Source organism: Ranitomeya imitator, chromosome 6 (assembly GCF_032444005.1).
Source record: "Ranitomeya imitator isolate aRanImi1 chromosome 6, aRanImi1.pri, whole genome shotgun sequence".
In the NCBI taxonomy this organism is placed as follows: Eukaryota; Metazoa; Chordata; class Amphibia; order Anura; family Dendrobatidae; genus Ranitomeya; species Ranitomeya imitator.
In genome coordinates this window covers 138,021,638-138,047,914 of record NC_091287.1, presented here as the reverse complement: position 1 = coordinate 138,047,914, position 26,277 = coordinate 138,021,638, and the positions used below count along the sequence as shown (strand labels likewise).

Sequence of the window (26,277 nt, the reverse complement as noted above, 5' to 3'; positions counted from 1 at the left end):
AACCCAACCTCTAGAATTTTAGAGGCCTACGTTTGTATTCAGCACTGACTTCCATTTTTTTTTTTACCAGATCCATTATGGCTATGAAAATGATTCCAATGATGTTAGATAATTTTAAACAGATGTTTTCCATTTTTGACTCCTTTACTTTATACTCTACTTCTGCTATACATTGTGTTTCAACTGCTTATTCTCATTGAAATGTTCATTGTCTCGCTTCTGGTAGACAGGCTAAGTACTTTCACTGAACCTGTGGCCCTTTCTTTCTACATCTTAACAATTCTATGACCATACAGGCAATTGCTGATCTTACCTTCTTTTCAGTGTCAGACTTCTCCAGGAGCATCATTGCTTCTAAAAAGTTGTTCATGTAGTCCGTAGAGTTTTCATCCATAGAAGGTGCTAGGTATAAGAATTAAAATAGTTCATACAAAGCTTTATATTATTCCCATGTGAACATAGTGGCAAAAACACATTTCAGTCATGTGTAAACCTTGCCAATCCTACAAACAAAACCATTGTTAGCAAGTCTGAAACAAGAAGAAGGTCTACTTAAAAAAAAAAAAAAAAAAAAAAAAATACCTAGTAGTCATCCCTAAGCTCCCGGATTCTACCACTTCTTTCTGCGTTGCTCTGCATCGCTCCATTGCAGACATATTCCCATTTGTTGCTTTTGGAGTGCAGTATGTGAAATCACTGCTTATAGGGCAAATGGACGTTTCTTCAGTCTTCTTTGGGGGCGTGTGATTTCACCCCTCCCGGACACACTCTGCCAATCAGGTCCTCCGTAAAGGGAACCCGTCAGCAGGATTGTGCACAGTAACCTACACACACTGTCAGGTCAGCACAGGAATACTGATTATAATGATACCTTGGTTGATGAAATCAGTCTTGTGATTTTTGTACCATGCCTGGCAAGGATAGTCCAGAGCAATCAGGCATGTCCTCCCTCATCTCCCACTTGAGAGCACAGACTAGAAGGGAAGAGATGGAGCAGAAAGTACTCTTTCCTATGAGTGACATTATCATTCACTGTAAATAGACCCTCTGGTTCCAAGAACTAGTAAAACAGATTGGGATTGAAACTTGCCAGGACGTCTACATCAGAAGTGACCCAGCGAAAGCAGAGCTGGCTGAGAGCTCTGGGGGGGTAAAGACCACTTTGCTGGATCAAGAGTTTCTCTGCTCCTGGATGGTTCAGATACACAAGTCAACTGCAGTGGCCTGTCTGCACTTGAAGTAGGTGGTCACTGAGATGTGAGTACCAGTGGGAAAAAGGCCAGAAAATTGGGTCTCAATTCAATAAGATAGATTTTGTGGCAGGAATTCCTCTAGAAACCAGGGACCCAGAGTGGTGTGATGGTTGAACATCCGCTTCGCAGCCTGAGAGACTGGCATCAGAGGTAATGACATGCAATTGGGGAGGAAGGAAGGATGGATGGATTGATTGTCCGGAAAGCAGAATGTAGGCTGTCAGCCAACAAAAGCAGCTTTATGCAGACTTGAATAAAGAGATGGATGTGACGGCCGAAAGAGACCACTGATTAATTCCAGAGAAACAGGATGGAATGTTGTAGTAGACAGGTGTAAAATTGGGCACAAAGTACCACTCTTTAGATTGAGACCATAGTACTACCCAGAACAATAATGTAAAAACAAATTGAGAGCGAGATTTCTATCTGAAAATAAGTCAATCCATCTCAAAGAAGAGAGCTTGTCTGGGGAAACGAAGACTTAACCCACTCGAGTGCCAAGAAATTCCAGGTGCTGGGATGGCGTTAGACCTAACTTCTGCCGTTGATGATTTAAGTGAAAAATTCCAAGGTGCGTTGGAGACTGGACAGGTTCTACTCCCTGAATGGTGACTATACCAAAGGATTATTCATATAAAGGGATGACTGACCAGTCTGGCATGAGGTAATGTCATGAAGAGAGATACTTTGTGAGGGCCCTGGGAGCTAGTCTAAAAGGCAGTGTCACAAACTGAAATTGAGGAGAATCAGAAAGAAATTGCTGATCAGACTTGCAAAAAGGGGTTGCAAAGATACGAGTTGTAAAAGTCTTACCAAAGAATTTTTCTGGCTCTAGTGATATGATTATAGAATGTAGGAATTCCATTTGAAATCTTAGGACCTGCACATATCTGTTATGCTTCTTCAAGACCAGAATGGGATTGACTAAACCATCCTTTTTCAGAACTGTGAAAAGGTTGAAATAGAATGTAGAACCATTCTGCGTCAGGAATGGGAACAATGCTTTTTCCGAGCCTTCAGCTCCATGGAGTAAGAAGTGCAAGGTTGAGCCTTTAGAAGCGATGAAGAAAAAAAACTTAATTGGCAGGGAGGATAATTTAATCTAGATACTACTTCACTAAAGCAGTCGTCATTCCCCTAAAACAACCAAATATCTCTGGTTGGGATGACTGTGGTATATATCTGCGCTGCTGAATCACTAGCATTCCAGAATTATTAGTACATGTGGCTTTATTATTCAGAGTTCAAGACTCATTCATCAGGAAACCCACCTGTCAATACAGTTTACACCATTCTTTAAATAGCAAACAGTTCAAATAACAGCGCCAAAATGGTCACCTGATCAGCATTGTCAAAGTTCATTGACAAGACATGATGGATAGGATACAATGAATAAACAATTAGAATTTATTAAAAAAACAATATGATAAAAATAATGATGGATTAACCCATCATTGTTTTTGACAAGGTTGATCAGGTGACCATTTTGGCGCTGTTATTTGAACTGTTTGCTATTTAAAGAATGGTGTAAACTGTATTGACATGTTCCTGTGGTGCTCCTGATGAAGGAGTCTTGAACTCTGAAATGCGTATAATAATAAAGCCACATGTACTAATAATTCTGGAATTCTAGTGATTCAGCAGCACAGAGATTTACCACAATCATCCCAATCTGTATCTAACGGCTGGTCCTTCCTGGATCTGGTGCAGCGAATCCTTTCAATGCTTCAACTCAGCTACATCTGGTGAGTGCAATCCTTCTCAGATAAGACACTATTTGTGCTCTTTCTTTCAACAGTTTTCAACCAAATATCTCTGAAAGAGACAATGTCTCCCCACCCATAAAGATGTTTTCAGTAAGGGAAAGACCTTCATCCTGTGGAGAACTTGGAAGTTGAGGGCTTCTCTACCTTCAGGATACCAGGAAGCTTTTGGTTTGATAGAGAGCTACTTGGAATAACAGAGTAGGGAGCACATCTTGATGCACCCGGAAGAAGAGGAGTTGGCAAAGGAGAAAAACCTCTGAGATCACTAAGATGGCAGAGAGCATCTACAGTTTTGGGGAATCTAGAAACTATACGGTAATCAAAAGTATTCTTCAGAGGAGCTGCAAAATAATCACCCTGGTGATGGTGCCTAAGCCCAGAGATGCCACATGAAAGCAAGGACGTACAGTGGAACATGCTGTCGAAAAAGCCAATTTTGAGAGGGAATTGATCAATTTATCAAGGGTAAGCTGAGGGACACAATCAGAAAGCAGCACTGTAGTGGTTCTAAAGAGTTGAGCTACCTGTTCATCAACTCTTAGCGATAAGTTTTGTATAGACTTTGCAGCAGTAAGCTGTTCTGAAGAAAATCTTAATACACTGCATGTCTCCTGACAGTGGAAAATATATAACTGCTTAAGTTACCTTTATAGAACACAAGCAGTGAGAGGTCTGCAGTATTCATCACATAGAAGACACCAAGACTGCTTTATATACATCACATAGGAGACACTGAGGCTGCTGTATTGACATCACATGAGATATAGATATACATCACATCGGACACCAGGGCTGGTGCATATAAATCACAAAGGATACACTAGGACTGGAGTGCATACATCAAATAGGATACACTGGAGCTGAAGCATATACAGTCATGGCCAAAAGTATTGACACCCCTGCAATTCTGTCAGATAATACTCATTTTCTTCCTGAAAATGATTGCAACCACAAATTATTTGGTAGTATTATGTTCATTTAATTTGTCTTAAATGAAAAAAAAAACAGAAAAAGAATTGTCCTAAAGCCAAATTGGATGTAATTCCACACCAAACATAAAAAAGAAGGTGGACAAAAGTATTGGCACTGTTCAAAAATCATGTGATGCTTCTCTAATTTGTGTAATTAACAGCACCTGTAACATACCTGTGGCACCTATCTGGTGTTGGCAATAACTAAATCACACTTGCAGCCACTTGACATGGATTAAAGTTGACTCAACCTTGGTCCTGTGTCCTTGTGTGTACCACATTGAGCATGGAGAAAAGAAAGAAGACCAAAGAACTGTCTGAGGACTTGAGAAACCAAATTGTAAGGAAGCATGAGCAATCTCAAGGCTACAAGTCCATCTCCAAAGACCTGAATGTTCCTGTGTCTACCGTGCGCAGTGTCATCAAGAAGTTTAAAGCCCATGGCACTGTGGCTAACTTCCCTAGATGTGGACGGAAAAGAAAAATTGACAAGAGATTTCAACGCAAGATTGTGCGGATGTTGGATAAAGAACCTCGACTAACATCCAAACAAGTTCAAGCTGCCCTGCAGTCTGAGGGTACAAGAGTGTCAACCCGTACTATCCGTCAGCGTCTGAATGAAAAGGGACTGTATGGTAGGAGACCCAGGAAGACCCCACTTCTTACCCCGAGACATAAAAAAGCCAGGCTGGAGTTTGCCAAAACTTACCTGAAAAAGCCTAAAACATTTTGGAAGAATGTTCTCTGGTCAGATGAGACAAAAGTAGAGCTTTTTGGGCAAAGGCATCAACAGAGTTTACAGGAGAAAAAAGAGGCATTCAAAGAAAAGAACACGGTCCCTACAGTCAAACATGGCGGAGGTTCTCTGATGTTTTGGGGTTGCTTTGCTGCCTCTGGCACTGGACTGCTTGACCGTGTGCATGGCATTATGACGTCTGAAGACTACCAACAAATTTTGCAGCATAATGTAGGGCCCAGTGTGAGAAAGCTGGGTCTCCCTCAGAGGTCATGGGTCTTCCAGCAGGACAATGACCCAAAACACACTTAAAAAAGCACTAGAAAATGGTTTGAGAGAAAGCACTGGAGACTTCTAAGGTGGCCAGCAATGAGTCCAGACCTGAATCCCATAGAACACCTGTGGAGAGATCTAAAAATGGCAGTTTGGAGAAGGCAGCCTTCAAATATCAGGGACCTGGAGCAGTTTGCCAAAGAAGAATGGTCTAAAATTCCAGCAGAGCATTGTAAGAAACTCATTGATGGTTACCGGAAGTGGTGGGTCACAGTTATTTTGGCTAAAGGTTGTGCAACCAAGTATTAGGCTGAGGGTGCCAATACTTTTGTCTGGCCCATTTTTGGAGTTTTGTGTGAAATGATCAATGTTTTGCTTTTTGCTTCATTCTCTTTTGTGTTTTTTCATTTAAGACAAATTAAATGAAGATAATACCAAATAATTTGTGTTTGCAATCATTTTCAGGAAGAAACTGAGTATTATCTGACAGAATTGCAGGGGTGTCAATACTTTTGGCCATGACTGTACATCATAAGAGACACTACAATTGCTGTCTTCATCAGAGAGATGTGAGCGCAGAGTGCACTAACTCCGCCCACAGAGAGCACTGGCCAGGGTCAGGACGTAATCCCTTATTGCATGCGCCGCAACGTTCAGTTGTGAACGCTGATTGCACATGCTTGCAGTGTAAAAGGGAAATTAAAAAGCCTCAAAAACAGAGAAGTTGGCCCGAGCGCTGTGGTCCCTGGAAGTCTGCCGTAAATGGATACTGGGCGGCAGGTTCCCCAAACCCGTCCTAGAGGAATACATATGCCTGGCGATTTTCAGAAGAACGTTGACTGGCAAGCTGGGCTGGAACGCACTCAATGAAGTTTAAGAGGTTATCCACTACATTTTATAATGCCCCCATCGATTCCAACATTGTAAATAAGTGTTTTTGTAAATACATACTGCTGTCATATGTGCCGGTGAGCGGCGCTATCACTGACTGCTCAGTCCACATCACGTAACTGCCGCTGACATCCGCCAATGTCACTTCAAGTTCCGGAATCCCTTCATTCAACCAGGCGTGACCCAGCTACACACACACCCCCTAATTGACTGGGCTGTGTCTCACCGCATGTCACAGCCCAGTATACAGCGTGCGCTTTTCCAGGCGAGATCAGCGGGAGAATGTCACCACTCCCAGTGAACTCACCTCTGCACTGTGAGACTTTCTCACGGTCTAGCGGCGATCTCACAGAGGTCACTGCAGTTCAGCCCTCAGTGACCTGCACTGATGCTGCGTTCGCAGTAGCTCATTAACCAGGGGTTCTCAGCCTGGACAGTCTCATCTTGGCACCATGCAGATTGAAAACTGTTTATTCCCCAGACACTGATTACGGCATGGGACAGAACAACGGACAGGTGTGGTATAATTAAGAGTTATTAAAGGCGTCTGTAATTCTTTCAATTAAAGGACTTTATTCTGAGTGTGTGTGTGTTTTTATACAACATGACTATGGGGTTAGTAATGGGGGAGTCTTATAGACGCCTCTCCATTACTAACCTCAGGGCTTAATGTCACTTGACAAAAGGTGACAAACCCCACAACTATTACCAAACTTGCCATCGCATCAGGGCAAGTGGGAAGAGTGAGACTAAGTGGCAGAACTGGCACATCTTATAGGTTATTAATATCAGCCCACAGCTATTTATATAGCCTTTGCTGGTTATTAAATATAGGGGGACCCTACGTAATTTTTTTGGGGGGCCCCCTATTTTAATAGGCAGTAAAGGCTATGTATACAGCTGTGTGCCAATATTAATAGCCTGGGAAGCAGGGACATTACCCCCTTTCCAGACTATAAACAACAGCCCCCAGCCGTAGTCATTCCCTCTGCTAGTTAAAAAATTTACACAGGAGCCCACACTTTTTTTTAGAAAAATAATCTGTAATAATTATACAGTTGTGCTCAAAAGTTTATATAGCCCGGCAGAATTTTTGCTTTCTTGGCCTTTTTTCAGAGAATATGAATGATAACACCAAAACTTTCTACACTCATGGTTAGTGGTTGGGTGAAGCCATTTATTGTCAAACTACTGTGTTTTCTCCTTTTAAATCATAATGACAACCCAAAACATTTAAATGACCCTCATCAAAAGTTCACATACCCTGGTGATTTTGGCCTGATAACATGCACAGAAGTTGACACAAATGGGTTTGAATAACTACTAAAGGTAACATCCTCACCTGTGACCTGTTTGCTTGTAATCAGTGAGTGCATAAAAGTAGAGTCAGTTTCTGGGATTCAGACAGACTCTTGCATCTTTTAACCAGCCACTGAGGTTTCTAGATTGTGAGTCATGAGGAAAGCAAAAGAATTGTCAACGGATCTATGGGAAAAGGTAGTTGAACTGTATAAAACAGGAAAGGGATACAAAAAGAAATCCATGGAATTGATAATGCCAGTCAGCAGCATTCAAACTGTGATTAACAAATGGAAAATCAGGAGCTCTGTAAAAACAAAACCACGGTCAGGTAGACCAACAAAAATTCGTCCACAACTGCCAGGAAAATTGTTCAGGATGCGAAGAAAAACCCACAAATAACATCAGCTGAAATACTGGACTCTCTGAAAACTAGCGCTGTGGCTGTTTCAAGATGCACAATAAGAAGGCACTTGAGGAAAAATAGGCTGCATAATCGAGTCGCCAGAAGAAAGCCATTATTGTGCAAATGCCACAAAGTATCTCACCTACAATACACAAAACAGCACAGAGACAAGCCTCAAAACTTCTGGAATAAGGTAATTTGGAGTGATGAGACCAAAATTGAACTTTTTTGCCACACCCATAAACGCTACATATGGAGAGAGGTCGACAAGGCCTATGATAACAGGAACACCATTCCTACTGTAAAGCACAGATGTGGATCGCTGATGTTTTGGGCACGTGTGAGCTACAAAGGCACAGGAAACTTGGTCAAAGTTGAAGGAAAGATGAATGCAGCACTTTGTCAGCAAATACTGGAGGCAAATTTGCCCGGAAGCTGCTCATGGGACGCACTTGGCCATTCCAACATGACAACGATCCAAAACATAAAGCCAAGTCAACCTGTCATTGGCTACAGCAGAACAAAGTGAAGGTTCTGGAGCTGCCATCTCCGTCTCCTGACCTCAATATCATTGAGCCACTCTGGGGAGATCTAAAGCATGCAGTTCATGCTAGACAGCCCAGGAATTTACAGGAACTGGAGGCTTTTTGCCAAGAAGAGTGGGCAGCTTTACTATATGAGAATATAAAGAACGTACTCCACAACTACCAGAAAAGACTTCAAACTGTCACTGATGTTAGAGGGGGTAATACATAGTATTAAAAATGGGGTATGTGAACTTTTGATCAGGGTCATTTGGATGTTTTGGATTGTTTAGGTTTAAAAAAAAAAAAGAGTAAACACAGTAGTTTGACAATAAATGGCTTCACCCAACCACTAACCATGAGTGGAGATAAAGTTTTTGGTGTTATTCATATTCTCTGAAAAAAGGCCAAGAAAGCAAAAATTCTGCCGGAGTATGTAAACTTTTGAGCACAAATGTATATGTCACTGACATCTGTATATCTATCCATTCTGTGTGTAAATACTGTATGTAATCTATCTATACTATCATGTCGGGTCCTGTTGTAAAATATATATATATATATATATATATATATATATATATATATATATATATATATATATATATATCACTGACATCTTTTCATCTATCTAGTCTATGCTAACCTGTCATGTTGTGATTTTACTGTGTGCGGCTGCTGAACTGACAGGTTTTCAAAGGACACCAGTGTATAAAAATTGGACAGTACTAGCATGGTCCGAGAGCTGTGCGATTTTTTTTCCAGTCCGATCGTGATCTAGAGGTATGGTTCTACAGGAAGTATTTTTTTCTCTCCTCTGGGGGAACTCCACTTTATTAGCATGCACAAAGACACAAGTTAGCCCAAAAAAGCATGAGAAAAAAAAACAAGAAAACACACACACACCAAAAATGCATTAAAACATGCGTTTTTGCCACAGATTCTTTCCTGCCAAGAAATCAGGTTTTGCTGTAGAAAAAAACGTAGCAAAAACACCTGCAGACCAAGTCAAATAGCGCTGCAGATTTTTTTTCAGGAGAATGCAAATGACATTTTGTAATATCTCACCCATATTACTATTGATTTAATATACTATGCACTTTCCGAAAAAAAAGTCCAGTGTAGTAAATCTGCAGAATATTCATTTTGTGCCACGATAGCCCGACAGTGTGACCTCCACTACACCAATGTGATCTTCGGCAGATAAGAACTTTTGGGTTAATTTCCACTATTAGCTAGATGTAGTATGCTGCAGTAGGTAAAAAAAAAACCTCAATGTGCTTATAGTCAGATAAAGTTTTAGGCTATTCAATAAGTTTGAAAAATTATGAGAACTATAATAAAAAAGATGACTTAATTAAAAAGTCAAATAAAAATGTCAGTTCTTGAGAATCTGACATTTACCACTGTGACAAATTATTTATGTAGTGACAGCTAGAAGCCATCATTACCATGCCAAGCACAATGTGAAGGTGAAGGAGTTAAGAAAGCAGTAGGAAATGCTTTTGATTTTTCATCTCACCCCTGGCAATTGAAATATCCTGTGGCATCTGTCCGGAAAGGAGCTGAGAAAGCTGTTCCTTCAGCTTCTTCACCTCTGCTTGCAGCTGACTCACATTCCCTTGGGTGTCTTCATTAACTACAGCCTGGAGGTGATAAATGACATGAAATTACAATTAACTCTAGAGAAGAACTGGACACACATTCGGTGGAGGGTTGCACAGCCATGCAAGCTAAAACTAAACAAGTTTTGGAATACCGTATTTGAACTTGACATGCCCTGGATGCAATGGTTTTACTATTTGGGTCACTTCAATTTGTCACATGTATCAACACTTCAAAATTTACAAAGGCCCAGAGAAAGCTGCACGGAGGGGACATTTTTGAACACCTTACTTTCTTCTTTCCATCTGACGTGGATTTCTGAATGACCCTTTAGCTATGGATTTATGAATGACCAGGACATTATTTGTCAGGACTTTGTCTACAAGATCTATTGCTAAGCGCAGACCAAGCTTACAGTAGTATGTAAAAGTCTGCATGCTCCTCTGGGAAATTAAATATGCAAATTGCCTCTTCAGAGAGGAAAGGGGACTAAAACTCTAGCGCCACCTATTGGAAGAAGCAATCCCAAAAGTCAACTATATCAATAGTAAAAGAATAAAAACTGAAAATGTAGGCCCCTTAAAAAATAGTGAGGAAAGAATGGTTGTAGATGACGAGGAAAAAGCTAACATATTAAACACCTTCTTCTCCACGGTATTCACGGTGGAAAATGAAATGCTAGGTGAAATCCCAAGAAACAATGAAAACCCTATATTAAGGGTCACCAATCTAACCCAAGAAGAGGTGCGAAACCGGCTAAATAAGATTAAAATAGATAAATCTCCGGGTCCGGATGGCATACACCCACGAGTACTAAGAGAACTAAGTAATGTAATAGATAAACCATTATTTCTTATTTTTAGTGACTCTATAGCGACAGGGTCTGTTCCGCAGGACTGGCGCATAGCAAATGTGGTGCCAATATTCAAAAAGGGCTCTAAAAGTGAACCTGGAAATTATAGGCCAGTAAGTCTAACCTCTATTGTTGGTAAAATATTTGAAGGGTTTCTGAGGGATGTTATTCTGGATTATCTCAATGAGAATAACTGTTTAACTCCATATCAGCATGGGTTTATGAGAAATCGCTCCTGTCAAACCAATCTAATCAGTTTTTATGAAGAGGTAAGCTATAGACTGGACCACGGTGAGTCATTGGACGTGGTATATCTCGATTTTTCCAAAGCGTTTGATACCGTGCCGCACAAGAGGTTGGTACACAAAATGAGAATGCTTGGTCTGGGGGAAAATGTGTGTAAATGGGTTAGTAACTGGCTTAGTGATAGAAAGCAGAGGGTGGTTATAAATGGTATAGTCTCTAACTGGGTCGCTGTGACCAGTGGGGTACCGCAGGGGTCAGTATTGGGACCTGTTCTCTTCAACATATTCATTAATGATCTGGTAGAAGGTTTACATAGTAAAATATCGATATTTGCAGATGATACAAAACTATGTAAAGCAGTTAATACAAGAGAAGATAGTATTCTGCTACAGATGGATCTGGATAAGTTGGAAACTTGGGCTGAAAGGTGGCAGATGAGGTTTAACAATGATAAATGTAAGGTTATACACATGGGAAGAGGGAATCAATATCACCATTACACACTGAACGGGAAACCACTGGGTAAATCTGACAGGGAGAAGGACTTGGGGATCCTAGTTAATGATAAACTTACCTGGAGCAGCCAGTGCCAGGCAGCAGCTGCCAAGGCAAACAGGATCATGGGGTGCATTAAAAGAGGTCTGGATACACATGATGAGAGCATTATACTGCCTCTGTACAAATCCCTAGTTAGACCGCACATGGAGTACTGTGTCCAGTTTTGGGCACCGGTGCTCAGGAAGGATATAATGGAACTAGAGAGAGTACAAAGGAGGGCAACAAAATTAATAAAGGGGATGGGAGAACTACAATACCCAGATAGATTAGCGAAATTAGGATTATTTAGTCTAGAAAAAAGACGACTGAGGGGCGATCTAATAACCATGTATAAGTATATAAGGGGACAATACAAATATCTCGCTGAGGATCTGTTTATACCAAGGAAGGTGACGGGCACAAGGGGGCATTCTTTGCGTCTGGAGGAGAGAAGGTTTTTCCACCAACATAGAAGAGGATTCTTTACTGTTAGGGCAGTGAGAATCTGGAATTGCTTGCCTGAGGAGGTGGTGATGGCGAACTCAGTCGAGGGGTTCAAGAGAGGCCTGGATGTCTTCCTGGAGCAGAACAATATTGTATCATACAATTATTAGGTTCTGTAGAAGGACGTAGATCTGGGTATTTATTATGATGGAATATAGGCTGAACTGGATGGACAAATGTCTTTTTTCGGCCTTACTAACTATGTTACTATGTTACTATGTTACTAACAACACTTTAACGAGTTTTGTCATATGACTCAAGATAAAAGCCAAACAAGAATCTCAATTTGCAGAATGAGATCTCACTCTGACATACCAGGCCTGGCTCATCACTCTCCACAAAGAGAAACCTTACCCCTTAGATCCCAGTCTTAAGCCTCTCAGAAACTGTGGAATTGCACCTTTTTTTTGTTATTTCACCGCACTTGTAATTTTTTTTCCCGTTTTCCAGTACACAATATGCTAAAATTAATGGGGACATTTAACCACTTTACCCCCAAGGGTGGTTTGCACGTTAATGACCAGGCCAATTTTTACAATTCTGACCACTGTCCCTTTATGAGGTTATAACTCTGGAACGCTTTAACGGATCCCGGTGATTCTGACACTGTTTTCTCGTGACATATTGTACTTCATGGTAGGGGTAAAATTTATTCGATATAACTTGCGTTTATTTGTGAAAAAAAAACGGAAATTTGGCGAAAATTTCGCAATTTTCCAACTTTAAATTTTTATGCCCTTAAATCACAGAGATATGTCACGCAAAATACTTAATAAGTAACATTTCCCACATGTCTACTTTACATCAGCACAATTTTAGAACCAAAATTTTTTTTTGTTAGGGAGTTATAAGGGTTAAAAGTTGACCAGCAATTTCTCATTTTTACAACACCATTTTTTTTTTTAGGGACCACATCTCATTTGAATTCATTTTGAGGGGTCTATATGATAGAAAATACCCAAGTGTGACACCATTCTAAAAACTGCACCCCTCAAGGTGCTCAAAACCACATTCAAGAAGTTTATTAACCCTTCAGGGGTTTCACAGGAATTTTTGGAATGTTTAAATAAAAATGAATATTTAACTTTTTTTTCACACAAAATTTATTTCAGCTCCAATTTGTTTTATTTTACCAAGGGTAACAGGATAAAATGGATGCCAAACGTTGTTGTACAATCTGTCCTGAGTACGCTGATACCCCATATGTGGGGGTAAACCACTGTTTGGGCGCATGGCAGAGCTCGGAAGGAAAGGAGCGCCATTTGACTTTTCAATGTAAAATTGACAGGAATTGAGATGGGACGCCATGTTGCGTTTGGAGAGCCCCTGATGTGCCTAAACATTGAAACCCCCCACAAGTGACACCATTTTGGAAAGTAGACACCCTAAGGAACTTATCTAGATGTGTGGTGACCACTTTGACCCACCAATTGCTTCACAGAAGTTTATAATGCAGAGCCGTAAAAATAAAAAATCATATTTTTTCACAAAAATTATCTTTTCGCCCCCAATTTTTTATTTTCCCAAGGGTAAGAGAAGAAATTAGACCACAAAAGTTGTTGTGCAATTTGTCCTGAGTGCGACGATACCCCATATGTGGGGGTAAACCACTTTTTGGGCGCATAGCAGAGCTCGGAAGGGAAGGAGCGCCATTTGACTTTTCAATGCAAAATTGACTGGAATTAAGATGGGACGCCATGTTGGTTTGGAGAGCCCCTGATGTGCCTAAACATTAAAACCCCCCACAAGTGACACCATTTTGGAAACTAGACCCCCTAAGGAACTTATCTAGATGTGTTTTGAGAGCTTTGAACCCCCAAGTGTTTCACTACAGTTTATAACGCAGAGCCGTGAAAATATATATATTTTTTTTTTTCGCAAAAATTATTTTTTAGCCCCCAGTTTTGTATTTTCACAAGGGTAACAGAATAAATTGGACCCCAAAAGTTGTTGTCCAATTTGTCCTGAGTACGCTGATACCCAATATGTGGGGGGGAACCATTGTTTGGGCGCATGGCAGAGCTCGGAAGGGAAGGAGCGTCATTTGGAATGCAGATTTAGATGGACTGGTCTGCAGGCGTCACGTTGCATTTGCAGAGCCCCTGATGTACCCAAACAGTACAAACCCCCCACAAGTGACCTCATATTGGAAACTAGACCTCCCAAGGAACTTATCTAGATGTGTGGTGAAAACTTTGAACCCCCAAGTGTTTCACTACAGTTTACAACGCAGAGCCGTGAAAATAAAAAATCCTTTTTTTTTCCCCACAAAAATGATTTTTAGCCCCCCAAATTTTTATTTTCCCAAGGATAACAAGAGAACTTGGACCCAAAAAGTTGTTGTCCAATTTGTCTCGAGTACGCCGATACCCCATATGTTGGGGTAAACCCCTGTTTGGGCGCACGGGAGAGCTCGGAAGTGAAGAAGCACTGTTTTACTTTTTCAATGCAGAATTGGCTGGAATTGAGATCGGACGCCATGTCGCGTTTGGAGAGCCCCTGATGTGCCTAAACAGTGGAAACCCCCCAATTATAACTGAAACCCTAATCCAAACGCACCCCTAACCCTAATCCCAACTGTAACCCTAACCACACACCTAACCCTGACACACCCCTAATTCTAATCCCAACCCTAATCCCAACCGTAAATGTAATCCAAACCCTAGCCCTAACCCTAATGGGAAAATGGAAATAAATACATTTTTTTTTTTATTTTATTATTTTTCCCTAAGGCTAGGTTCACATTGCGTTAGGGAAATCCGTTTAGCGCTAGCGGATTGCGCTAACGCAATGTCTTTTTAGGTGTCGTGTTTAGTGGTCGCGTTAACGTCCCCGCTCTGGAAGATCGGGGATCAGACCTCGGGCGCGCCGCGGACGCTGCAAGCAGCGTCCGAGGCGCGCCACAAAAGAACGGCACCTTGCTAGCGCGAGCCGAAAATGGCACGCTCTAGCGATGCGCTACACCCGAAAATCACATTGCTGTCAATGGGTGTGCTAACGGACCCGTTGCACGGCGTTAATTGTGACATTTTTGCCGTGCAACGCTGTCCGTTAGCGTTAACCCATTAACGCAATGTGAACCTAGCCTAACTAAGGGGGTGATGAAGGGGGGTTTGATTTACTTTTATAGCGTTTTTTATATCGGATTTTTATGATTGGCAGCCGTCACACACTAAAAGACGCTTTTTATAGCAAAAAAGTTTTTGCGTCTCCACATTTTGAGACCTATAATTTTTCCATATTTTGGTCCACAGAGTCATGTGAGGTCTTGTTTTTTGCAGGACGAGTTGTCGTTTTTATTGGTAACATTTTCGGACACGTGACAGTTTTTGATCGCTTTTTATTCCGATTTTTTGTAAGGCAGAATGACCAAAAACCAGCTATTCATGAATTTCTTTTGGGGAAGGCGTTTATACCGTTCCGCGTTTGGTAAAATTGATAAAGCAGTTTTATTCTTCGGGTCAGTAAGATTACAGCGATACCTCATTTATATCATTTTTTTTTATATTTTGGCGCTTTTATACGATAAAAGCTATTTTATAGAAAAAATAATTACTTTGGCATCGCTTTATTCTCAGGACTATAACTTTTTTATTTTTTTGGTTATGATGCTATATGGCGGCTCGTTTTTTGCGGGACAAGATGACGTTTTCAGAGGTACCATGGTTATTTATATCCGTCTTTTTGATCGCGTGTTATTCCACTTTTTGTTCAGCGTTACGATAATAAAGCGTTGTTTTTTGGCTCGTTTTTCTTTTATTTCCTTACGGTGTTCACTGAAGGGGTTAACTAGTGGGCCAGTTTTATAGGTTGGGTCGTTACGGACGCAGCGATACTAAATATGTGTACTTTTATTTTTTTTTTTTAGATAAAGAAATGTATTTATGGGAATAATATTTTTTTTTTCTTCTTTATTTAGGAATTTTTCTTTTTTTACACGTGTGGAAATTTTTTTTTTTTACTTTTTCACTTAGTCCCAGGGGGGGGACATCACAGATCACCGATCTGACAGTGTGCACAGCACTCTGTCAGATCGGTGATCCGACATACAGCCGGGCAGGATTAGAGCTGCAGCTTGCTCCTGACCCGGAAGTGCTCCCTGCAGGACCCGGATGCAGCCCCGCAGCCATTTTGGATCCGGGGCCTGCAGGGAGAAGACGCTCGGTACACGGTGAGTACATCACCGTGTACCGATCGTCTCAGGGAAGCCCGCAGGAAACCCCCTCCCTGCGCGATGCTTCCCTGCACCGCCGGCACACCGCGATCATCTTTGATCGTGGTGTGCCGGGGGTTAATGTGCCGGGAGCGGTCCGTGACAGCTCCTGGCACATAGTGCCGGATGTCAGCTGCGATAGGCAGCTGACACCCGGCCGCGATCGGCCACGCTCCCCCCGTGAGCGCGGCCGATCGCATATGACGTACTATCCCGTCACTGGGAATTAAGTCCCAGGTCACCTTGACGGGATAGTACGTCATATGGGATTAAGGGGTTAAAAGTACAACTCGTCCCACAAAAAAATGAGTCCTCACAAGGCCATTTTGACAGAACAATAAAAGAAGTTATGGCTCCTGGTAAAAGGGAAGCAAAAAACGAAAACGAAAATGCCTCCAGTTATGAAGTACAATAATTAATAATAAGTCAACGTAAAATGCATCCATTGAACCACTGTTACCTTGTTTTTAATCAGCTTTGCCCTCTGTGCGAATTGAAGAGTTGATAAGGTTTCTCCAAAACTCTTGGATCCAGGGTGAATATTTGCAATAATAAAAGTTTTCGCATTGCCTCCAAGTGAATCCTATTCATTAAAATCAAAAGTGGATTAAAATATCTGCATAAAACAATTTTCAACATTTAATATTGTTCAATATATTTAAAAAAGATTTACGCTGCTGACATCAAGCAGTAGAGCCTCCAAGCTAAATTTTACTTGATAACATGCACTGAACTGAGACTACATACCCGCAGCAAGAAAGTAAGCTTGGAGTCTCTGTAGCAGATATGCCTTTGTCTTCCATTAGCTACATCGCCCAAAGCAGTAATCACTTGTCCCAGGCAGCTCAGCGATTTGTTTATGCTCCCAGCTTCCTATACAAAACAAGGATAGAAGTAGAAAATGTACCTTTCACATCAGCCCAACAACATTACTTTCTGTACAGCTAGTGATGAGAGAGCATGCTTGGGTGCTAACCGAATGTCTTCAGCGAGCTCAAAAAATATGTTCGAGTTCCCGCAGCTGTAAAAGAAAATCCCTGCATGTGTTGCGGCAGTCTAACAGCTGCAAGACATGCAGCCGCCGCAGGGACTAGAACATATTATTCGAGCACGCCCAAGACACTGCTAGCACCTGAGCATGCTCGGAGAACATCTGCGACAAAGTCACTGGTAAGATGCTGGAGGGGAGATATAATTTGCTGCGGTTAATGGCTTAAGTGATGTAAAACTCAGAAGTTTTCCTCCAGCACATTAGGAGCTGCGAGGGGTTAACAACCAATTTGTTTAAAGGGTTGGGTTTTTGTGGACAACCATAGAGTGGCTGTCCTCCCCAGGGTGTGGTCTGGGGCTTACATAGTCGGCTTCCAGAGGCAATCAGTGTTCGGTAGGCCTGTAGAGTGGAGCTTCAGTGCTTTGTGTCTTGTGAAGGAAAGCTGAATCTTTGGATGCCGATTTCTCCTGAGTGGGCAGATTTCCCGCAGATGTATGGACTGTGATATACCATTTTGCTTTGCTTTCCTGTTATGCCTGTTAAGGGCGGTGTTTATTTTTACCTCACCATGGTTTATGCCGCATGTATATAATAAACCCGTGAAGGACTGTAAAGAGACAGTATTCCTGTGCCTACCTCGGTGTCAGCTGAGTGAGCCGCTCTATCATACACCTTATCCGAGCACGTTCGCTCATCACTACTTACAGCATACAATGCCATCGCCACTGAAGGACTGACTGCATGAGAACTAATGGTGTGACACTCCTGCATGATGGGCTATGCAGTTGCTGCAGCAATTGTACCTCACCTGGACCGTACCGTGGATCGGTATAATTATCTAGAAGATTCAGATTGTTTTATCTGTGCTTGCTTTACAATGTGTAACCCTTATCACCTCTGCAGTGGACGGTTACTGGGGTCGGTGACATTTCGTCTACAGACATCCACTAACTGGCATGGGCAAGGTACAGATCAGTTTCCTATTAGAATAGGCCAGGCGCTCGATACCAGTTGCTCTCGTATGCATATTTGTAGACGTAATGTCATCCGTGTCACTCACCCTCCCAAAGCGGTAGTAAGAGGGATCGAGTCACCCCTTCAAATCAGTTAGGGGCACTTTTACTTTTTTTTTTTTTTTTTTTTCGTTTTGTATATAAAAAACATTAAAAAAAAAACACACAAGAAAACCATCCGCAAAACACCATTCATCGCTTGCTGTTCACGTGATCGCACATTTGTCGGTGTCGCTGAAAACTGCAATGGGTAGTGAGATGCAGATTAGCCCTGGATTTCTGCTGCATATTATGTGGCAAATGTCAGACTTCGCTGGCATAAAAATTTTCCAGGTTAAAGTACCCAAAAGGGAAATTAAGTCACAGGCCAATATTACATCAATCCATACAGTTTCAACATTTTTTTCTTTGGAAAATATGACGCCATTAATGTCAAGGGGACTTAGCTCTGACAAATAGGAAAACATTGCATAAAAGTTTTCTAATCTCATGCAAATTACGTATCTCTCATATATTAATGTGACAAAGTGTATGTCACGGGTGTGTCAGGTGTGACAGAGCCATCCTGGATCCGGCTGTAGGTCTTTGCGATTAGCTCTACAAGCACGTTCTCGATTTTTCCACCTTTATTATGCAGTGATATAGGATCCAAGTTACCTCCACCTTCTGCTGCTAATTAACATCTTTGCTGAAGATTTAAATACTCGAGGTTGCTGTGTTAGCTCAAATTCACTTTGTTGGTTGGAAGTACTAGCAGTCGGCTAGCGTCGTCTTTGAGGATTGCTGGTGTGATATCTCGATGGTCATATCAAGCTATTGCATCCCCTAGTTCGGCCATCTTCTCTGTCTTTAGTTTTAGTGGGGGCTTACTAGCACTTACCCCATCCCCTCCCTACCCAGGGCCTATCGCTAGGGTCATGCAGGGATTAGGTTCCTGTTCGGCGATAGGTGCGGAACCTTTTAGGAACAATTAGGGCAGACAGTGTTTTAGATCTGCTTAGAGGTCTCCACTCCCCCCTTCCCTAGTGTTTGGGCTTCCCCTCCCCTACCTGTTGTGCACCTTGCTTCTACCTCACTTAGCATGACAGTGTATGATTGATAAGGATAAAGGACCATCCCCCATTAAATACTATGGTAAAACGATGGACTGATATAGTACCTCAGCGATGGGAAAAGACAGCGTGTCCACAATGCTCATAACTTACTGCAGCCACTTGCCCATAACTTTTTTTTTATACATCAAGTTGTTCTAGTAAAAAAAAAAAAAAAAAAAAAAGGTACGCCAACCTTAAGTCTGACTCCATCTGTATGTGTGTCTTTTTGCCTCTCCGATCCTGCAAGATCTACAAGATTGAGTTGTGAAGATCTAATGTTAACAATCTCATTAATTTTTTCCATTGATTCAATGGTAACTGTGAATACAGCATGTGATCGTGAGGACTCCCGGTTCATTGAAGTTGAAGCCACTCGTCTGTTGCGCCACCCAGTAGAAAGTACCTAACAATATATTTAAAAAAAATTAAACAATCACCCTTTGTAAAATTAGTACATAGTAAAAATATTACCTTGTGTGACGTGAAGAACATCAGAGGTTGCAGCCAAAAACCAACTACAGAATCCAAGTGGGGAGATAAAGGGAGGGCTTTCCCCTCTAACACCCCATTGTGCCCCCACCCCTGCAGCACAAAGGTGGGTTGCTTATCGACCGCCCCTTATGGTTCGCATCTTAGAAACCTTACTAGCTTCCCAATCCCAAACTGCTTCATTATGCCCAGAAAAGAACAAATAATTGTAACAGTGTTGCTTTATTCACAACATTCTATCAGATCATTTAACACTGAAAAAAATAAAATAAATTTGATGCACTTGTGTATGGATCAACAAAAACGTCAACTTATCTTGTATAGCACAAGCAATCACGAAACTCAATGGGGAGAAATAAAATAGGTATTTTTTGTGTACTCACCGTAAAATCCTTTTCTCTGAGCCACTCATTGGGGGACACAGGACCGTGGGTGTATGCTGCTGCCGCTAGGAGGCTGACACTAAGTAAATACAAAAAAGGTTCGCTCCTCCTCTGCAGTATACACCGCCTACTGGCTCCGGATAATACCAGTTCGTAGCCAAGCAGTAGGAGATTAACAAGATTTAACCGTAGTAACAACATGTCAAAGACAAACACTCGTCATAGGCAACAAGCCAAAAACAAGGGTGGGTGCTGTGTCCCCCAATGAGTGGCTCGGAGAAAAGGATTTTACGGTACACAAAAATCCCTATTTCTCCATCGCCACATTGGGGGACACAGGACCGTGGGACGTCCAAAAGCAGTCCTTGGGTGGGGAAAAACAACCCAACAGTCTAAACTTATGGCACCTGCTGTCTACAGGTGCGCAACCGCTGCCTGCAGAATACGCCTGCCCAGGCTTGCATCTGAGGATGCCTGAGTATGGACACCGTAACGCTTTGAAAAGGTGTGCAGGCTAGACCAGGTTGCAGCTTTACAAACCTGCTCTACAGACGCTTGATTTCGAATGGCCCAGGAAGCACCCACCGACCGAGTGGAGTGTGCCCTCAGGCCCACAGGGATAGGCTTGCCTCTGACTCGGTAAGCCTCTTGAATGGTCAACCGAATCCATCTGGCGATTGTTGACTTCGAAGCGGCCAGTCCTTTCCAGTGTCCCGCCGGGAGCACGAACAGAGCGTCCGTCTGACGAAAGGATGCCGTCCTGGACACGTACTTCCTGAGAGCTCTGACAAGATCCAAGGAGTGAAGAGCCTTCTCCCCGCGGTGCGTTGGAGTAGGGCAAAGAGACAGAAGTACGATACCTTCATTGAGGTGGAAGGAAGACACCACCTGCGGGAGGAAAGTAGGGGATGTTCTGAGGACCACCTTGTCTCGGTGGAACGTAAGGAACGGCGTCCGACAGGAAAGAGCAGCCATGTCCGAGACTCGTCTGATCGAGGCAATAGCAACGAGGAAGGTCACCTTCCATGAAAGAAGTGATAGAGGGATGTCCTGCAACGGCTCGAAAGGAGATTCCTGCAGGACACCTAGGACCAGATTAAGGTCCCAAGCCTCTAGGAGGTGCTCTGTAGGGAGGCAAAACGTGAGAGACTCCCTGAATAACGTTCTGACCTGAGGCTTAGAAGCGATTTTTCATTGAAAAAGGACTGACCAGGCAGAGACCTGCCCTTTAAGGGAACTCAGCAAAAGCCCCAAGTCCAGACCAGATTGGAGGAAATCCAGGATGGTAGGGATGTTGAAAACCATCAGAGGGCGACCTCTGCTTCTGCACCAATCGAACAAGATCCTCCAGATCCGATGGTAGATGCAATGACACCGGCTTTCGGGCATTGATCAAGGTGGAAACTACCTCACAGGAGAAACCCGCTTGAGTCAGAACCCAGGATTCAGCAGCCATGCCGTTAAACACAGTTTGAGTTCTGGTGGTAAATCGGGCCCTGATAAAGTAGATCTGGACAATCTGGTAGGCGCCAAGGAATGTCTGCGAGGAGCTGGATCAGCTCTGCATACCACGCCCTGCGAGGCCAATCCGGGGCGATGAGAATCACCGGGACACCCTCTGCCTTGATCTTCCCGATTACTCTGGGAAGCAGAGGCGGGCATGGGGAGGGGGGTTGGGTTTAGGGGTAAAGGTAAGGGAGGCGAAACGGACTCCAAGGAAGTACTAGTGCATCCGCCCCGATTGCTCTGGGGTGCCGGGACCGGGCTACAAATTGAGGTACCTTGGCACTGAACCCGGAAGTCATCAAGTCTACGTCCGGAGTACCCCAACGATGGCAAATCTGTTGGAATATGTCCTGATGGAGAGACCACTCTCCTGAGGTGAGACCTTGCCGGCTGAGGAAATCCGCGGCTCAGTTCTCCATTCCTGGAATGTCAACTGCCGATATGACCGAGAGGTTGTTTTCGGCCCAACGAAGCATGTGCTCTACCTCGCGCATTGCAGCACTGCTGCGGGTTCCCCATTGATGGTTTATATAAGCCACAGCCATGGCATTGTCCGACTGGATACAGATGGGGCGGCCTGATAGGAGATGATGGAACCGCATTAGAGATAGCCGAATCGCACGTATCTTCAGGATATTGATGGGAAGGCGTGACTCGTGATGAGTCCAAGTTCCCTGTGCAGTGTGATGGCAAAAAAACCCACACCCCAGCCTAAGAGGCTGGCGTCGGTAGTGACTACCAGCCAATGGACTGGGAGGAAAGACCTCCCCCCTTGGAGGAGAGAGGATCGGAGCATCCACCATTGGAGTGACTGCTTGACCCATGGGGAGAGAGGACACAGTCGGTCGAGGGAAAAGGGACTCCCATCCCATGCGTCCAGCAGAGCATGCTGTAAGGGACGGAGGTGCAGTTGCGCAAATGGAATAGCCTCCATTGCGGCCACCATCTTCCCGAGAATCCTCATGCCAAAATGGATGGAAAAAGGGGACGGCTGAAGCTTCCCGATCCCTGTTGAAGAGCCAGGACCTTGTCCCGAGGAAGAAGTACCAACCCCTAGGGAGGTGTCCACGGTCATGCCCAGAAATGAGATCCGCTGAGCTGGAACAGGAGATGACTTTTTTAGGTTGATCAACCAGCCCAACCGAGACAGAGTATCCAAGGAATTGCGGACGCACTCCTCGCAGGCTCGGAAAGATGGGCCTTTGACCAGTAAGTCGTCTAGGTAAGGAAGCACGACTAGACCCCGAGAATGCAGAATGGCCATGACCTTTGTGAAAACTCTGGGGGCGGTGGCAAGGCCAAAAGGCAAGGCCGTGAACTGAACATGTTCTTCTCCGACGGCGAAGCGAAGAAACCTTTGATGATGTGGGAAGATTGGGATGTGGAGGCATGCATCCCGAATGTCGATGGATGCTAAGAATTCGCCTTGTTCCATTGAGGCAATGACGGAACGGAGAGATTCCATCCTGAAATGACGGACTTTGACAAAATGTTCAAGAGCTTTAGGTCCAGGATGGGCCTTACCCTTCCATCCTTTTTGGGGACCATAAACAGATTTGAATAAAAGCCGCGGAACCTTTAGTCCTCTGGGACAAGGACAATTCACTCCGTCTTGCCGCAGCGACTGAATGGCCTTGGGAAAAGCCCGAGTGCGCATTCCCACTTCGGGAGGGTGGGAAGTGAAAAACCTGGTTGGAGGGGGGGGGGAGGAAGAGGAAAAAAAATCGATTTTGTAACCGGAGGACACCAGATCCCTGACTCACTCGTCGTGAAAGACTGCGAGCCTGACATGACGAAACAAGAGAAGGCGTCCGCCTATTTTGCTGGTGTCATCCGGAAGAGATTGCGAGACATTTAGAGGAAGACGGTTGGGGTCTGGATCCCCTGGACCTAGACTGTGTGGGTGGCCCCTCCAGGAATGGTTGGGCCTGTATGGAGCCTGATGGACCTGAGGGTCATGCGTAAGATCCACGAAAGGACCGAAAATGAGCCTGCGGCTGTCGTCGGAACGGTTGTCTGAACCTTTGTTGGGGAAGGGAAGTACTTTTTCCCCCCCGTAGTGTCTGAAATCAGATTATCCATCTTTTCGCTAAATAGACGGCCACCGATATATGGCAGAGACGTGAGGGATTTTTTTTTTTTTTTTTAGAGACGGAGTCCGTTTGCCAATTCCTCAGGCATAGCGCTCTTCTAATCGCCACAGCGTTTGAAGCTGTAAGTGCAGAGCAGTTCGCCGCGTCCAGGGAACCGTTTACTAAGTAATCGCCCGTCAGGGAAATTTGATGTGCTACCTCTACTAAGTCAGAAGGAAGATCACTGCTTTGTAAGGCCTTGTGCAGGAAGTCTGCCCAAGAAGTCACGGGTTTGGCTACACAGGTAGCGGCGAAGGAGTGAAAGAGTACCGGGCCTGAAGCCTCGAAAGCTGAACGGGCGAGACTGTCAACAAGGCGGTCTGAGGGATCTTTGATAGAAGATCCGTCCGGCACTGATAGGACAGTTTTAGAAGAAACGTGAGACAGGAGGAACCACAGGAGGGAATTCTGTCCATTGTTTGCGGAGATCAGGAGAAAAAGAATATTTGGACTCGAGATCTCTGGCCCTGAAAATGTTTGTCTGAAAGCTCCTTATGGCGCTGGACTATGTCCTGGAACTCGGGGCGATTGGCAAACACCTTGTGAGTACGTTTGGTCCTTTTAAAAGATACCGAATTATCCGTACTGGAGGTCGCCGGTTCCTCATCAACCTGAAGGGACTGGTTGACGGCCTCGATGAGACGATCTGTAGTGCTCTGATAACCTGGTGACTCCAGATCTAGAGGCCCATCAGACTCAGGATCAGAGTGCTGGTCGGAAGAGGTACCTGGGGAGCGAGATCGGGAAGCGGAGCTAACGGACGCCGAGGCACCAGAGGGCCTGGGGGACGAGCTACGGACGCGCTTCCTAGATAGCCGCTTGTGCCTAGAGTGAGAGCGGCCCCTGCAGGCTGAAGATTCCGCAGCCGTAGGGGAAACATTCTGAATAGGCGGATTAGCGGTCCTGCTCCTGGTTGGATCCTGGAGGGTCTCGATAGCTTTAGTCAAAGAAGCCACAGATTTCGCAAGTGACAAAGCCCACTGAGGGGGACTGGTAACCGCGGGCTCGTTTGCGGCGGGGGGCTCCTGAGCGCATTTAGGGTCACAAGCATTACAGAGCGGAGCAGTATGTCAGCTTGGTAGCGCAGCCTGACAGGAGGTGCAAGAAGTGAAGAACACTGTTTTTGCAGACTTTTTGGGTTTATGCAGAGACATGCTGTCAGTTAACCTCCGTGCAGGGCTGTGGGCACCTGTGCAGCTAAGGAGCGGAGCACTGTGTGCAGGAGTAGGAGAGCCTGTGTCAGTGTGCAGCGCACCTACCCAGGTCCTGTGTCCGGATGCTGCACTGAGACCGGAGAGGGACGCACTCCTTGATTTGGTGGCGTTCTGAGGCTCCTGAGAGACACCAAGATGGCCGCCGAGAGTTGAGAGGCGCTTCTCGCAGTGTGCGAGAAGCGCTGAAGCGGGGCCTCACGCGTGACGCGCGCAGTGGGCGGAATGCGGCCTAGCTAAGGGCGAAGCCGGGTACTAAATTAGTGGTGCCCAGCTGCGAAATATGGCCAATCTCGCGGTGCGCTTGGGAGCCCCCCCTACCCTATCAGACTCATCGCTTGTGGTCCTCTTCAGGTGAGGTACGAGGGAAGGTGCAGTCAACCTCAATCCACCGCCCTCTTGATGAGGGGGTGGAGAGGGACTGAGGAGCTCCATGCAGCCTCGCTGTTCCACAGTGGTGGTGCAGAGGGAGGGCGGCCGGACTGTGTTCAGTGAAAGTGCCTCTGTGTATCCTAAGGGTTTGCTCCCCTAGGATTTCACAGGGCTATGTCACCGCAAAACATCCCACGTCGCAGGAAAGGATACGGGATACGGCGAGTAAACTCGCCGTGCTCGCCTGTTGGTGTTTCAGGGGAGATCGGCCCCTTTAAAAGAGTCCGTCGCCCCCTTCGTCCTCTTGCGCAAAGATGAAATAAAAAAAAATGAAACGTCTGGAAAAATTCAGACGCAGTGTAACTCCTACAGACACTAAGCAAGAACTGGTATTATCCGGAGCCAGTAAGCGGTGTATACTGAGAGGAGGAGCTAACTTTTTTTGTATTTACTTAGTGTCAGCTTCCTAGTGGCAGCAGCATACACCCACGGTCCTGTGTCCCCCAATGTGGCGATGGAGAAAATATAAGACTGCACAGTAAGAATGCTTTTAAAATGAAAAGTACGGTATTAAGTTTTTTTTATCAATTAAGATACAAAATGAATAAAAAAGGAGAAATTTAAAATCACCCTTTTCCATCAACACAGCATCAATTCTTCTAGGTTTTTTTCCACAGTTTTCGAATTAACTCGTCACAGAGACTGTTCCACACATCTTTGAGAAATAACCGCAGATCTTCATATAGGCCCAGACAGAATAAATGACTGATATCAGCGTTCTGGGGAGACTATATCATCACTTCTAGGACTCCTTGCTCTTCTTTACGCTGAAGATAGTTCTTCATGATATTGGCTGTATGTTTGGGGTTGTTGTCCTGTGGCAGAACACATTTTCAGCCAATCAGATGCCTCCCTGATGGTATTACATGATGGATAAGCATCTGTCTTAACTTCTTATCATTTGGGGACACCATTAATGTTGAAATGGTGCCGAAATGTAGCCCCAAAT

The 26,277-nt window shown here is 44.1% G+C and overlaps 1 protein-coding gene across 2 annotated transcripts in view; it reads right to left on the bottom strand.

Annotated features, from left to right (window-relative positions):
* The window catches only part of KIF15 (kinesin family member 15), a 174,129-nt gene that overhangs the window by 101,348 nt on the left and 46,504 nt on the right, over positions 1 to 26,277 (bottom strand). For both annotated transcript variants that reach the window (XM_069730135.1, XM_069730136.1), the window contains 5 exons: positions 19,369 to 19,578; positions 16,825 to 16,950; positions 16,538 to 16,660; positions 9,642 to 9,765; positions 314 to 402 (listed from right to left, as the gene is read on the bottom strand). In XM_069730135.1, coding sequence (XP_069586236.1) covers positions 314 to 402; positions 9,642 to 9,765; positions 16,538 to 16,660; positions 16,825 to 16,950; positions 19,369 to 19,578 — 672 coding nt within the window. The remainder of the gene's footprint in view (positions 1 to 313; positions 403 to 9,641; positions 9,766 to 16,537; positions 16,661 to 16,824; positions 16,951 to 19,368; positions 19,579 to 26,277) is intronic.